The sequence below is a fragment of the Portunus trituberculatus genome, chromosome 47 (assembly GCF_017591435.1).
Source record: "Portunus trituberculatus isolate SZX2019 chromosome 47, ASM1759143v1, whole genome shotgun sequence".
Lineage (NCBI taxonomy): Eukaryota > Metazoa > Arthropoda > Malacostraca > Decapoda > Portunidae > Portunus > Portunus trituberculatus.
In genome coordinates, this window is record NC_059301.1 from 37,826,227 (window position 1) to 37,828,158 (window position 1,932).

The 1,932-nt window shown below is 34.6% G+C and overlaps 1 protein-coding gene across 6 annotated transcripts in view; it reads right to left on the minus strand.

The window, feature by feature from the left end:
• Positions 1-655: 655 nt before the first annotated feature.
• LOC123498242 (protein abrupt-like) overlaps positions 656-1,932 on the minus strand; it is a 328,757-nt gene continuing 327,480 nt past the window's right edge. For all 6 annotated transcript variants that reach the window (XM_045245419.1, XM_045245418.1, XM_045245417.1 and 3 more), the window contains one exon: positions 656-1,618. In XM_045245419.1, coding sequence (XP_045101354.1) covers positions 1,355-1,618 — 264 coding nt within the window. In that variant the 3' untranslated portion in view covers positions 656-1,354. The remainder of the gene's footprint in view (positions 1,619-1,932) is intronic.

A 1,932-nucleotide genomic window follows, 5' to 3' on the forward strand; every position in this document is an offset into this window, starting at 1 on the left:
GTTTTCAAGTCCTGCAATAACTCTGGAGTAGAAGCTTAATAAGTTTGATACACATGACCGCCCTGTCCTGAACCCAAATTGTCTGTTCGATATGACTTGCTCCTCTTCTAGAAATTTAACCCATTTTCTTTGATAATTATTTCACATAACTTCCCTACGACACTTGTAAGTGACACTGGTCTGTAGTTTAGTGGTTCAGTTGCCTTTCCTCCTTTAAATATCGGTATTACATTGGCTCTCTTCCACTCTAGTGGAACTTTCCTTCATTTATTGAACTTTTAACTATTTCCCAAATTGGCTCCAGTACTTGCTCTTTACATTCTTTTAACACCCAGCCTGATACACCATCTGGCCCCATTGCTTTTCTGACTTCCAACCTGTCTAGTAATCTTCCAATATCCTCTTTGTGCACTGCAATCTCCTGTAATCCTTGGTAATTCAATGGCCTATTAGGTTCTGTGAAATTATCATCTTCAGTGAATACCATTTTGAAGCTCTCATTCATTATTTCACACATTTCTTTCTCTGTTTGGTATGTCTTTCCTTCTTTAATTATTTTTTCAATTATTTCCTTATTCTTTGTTTTGCCATTTATAAACTTGTAGAAAAGTTTGGGTTCCTCCTTGCTTTTATCCACTACATCTTTCTCAAACTGTGTGTGTGTGTGTGTGTGTGTGTGTGTGTGTGTGTGTGTGTGTGTGTGTGTGTGTGTGTGTACTTTAAAGTTTATGAATGTTTCTTTTGTACTGGGTACACTGTTATCTTATTAATTCATGAGAAGTGAGATTGACTATTCTTTCAGAAAAAAACATTCAACTACAGGCAAATTATAAAAGAACAAATGTTAATCACACTAAACCAAATTTTGAATGAGTTTTAAATCTTATCACAATAGTACTTAGCTGTTGTCTGGAAAATTATTTTTAAATATTTTCATGTATTCAACAAAAAATCACATGATATATATCAAATCAAATAAAGAAATAACATGGTGAAGGGAAGTTCAAAAAATTACACTGTTACACAGGAGACAAGGACACATGTGCAATAGCTTAATATTAATGAGTTTGTCATAATCTCTCTTACTATTTTAAAATACAATACAATTTACATTACTAACATGCAAAATATCATATGAATTGAAATTCAACTTACTTTTATAATTACTCAATAAAACACTGAGCAATAATTTCATTTCATGCATGATGAACATCATGACTCCCCTGAGTAGGCCAAAACTACATGATTCTTGTTTACTAAGGCTCTTACTATTACACTTAGGTATCAAAAGTAACACCTATGTGCACCTCATAAAGAAAATACATTCAGCTATAAAAAACAGCATTAACCACACTCATTTATCTAAAATCTGAGCAATAACTTTCCTTCCATCACTGCTCTCTTGAGGTGAGGTTGGAGCAGACTGAATATGAGGTGATACAGGTGATGGATGAGAAGTAAGGACTTGTGTCTGGCATTCTACAGGGTCCTGTGAATTAGGCTCCAATGGAGGTTCCCTTGGTGAAACAGCAACTTCCTCTTGTCCATGAACTGGAACTGGGATCTTGAGAAGAGGGGGTGGAGGAGGACGTGACTCATTTGGGACATCTGATGAACTCTGAAAACATATGAAGTCCTTTAGTGTGCAACACAATGAATAAAAAAAAAGCCAGACGGTAGATATCAAAGGAACTCCATGATTAAAAAAAAAAAATAATAAAATAAATAAACAAATAAATAAATAAATAAGCAAATAAATAATAATAATCAAATGAGAGAGAGAGAGAGAGAGAGAGAGAGAGAGAGAGAGAGAGAGAGAGAGAGAGAGAGAGAGAGAGCAAAAATTAGTAGCACCAAGTAAAGAGTAAACATTAGTGGCATCAAGGAACAGTCTGAGCCTTAAAGAATCACTATAGGACAATCATCAGTCTT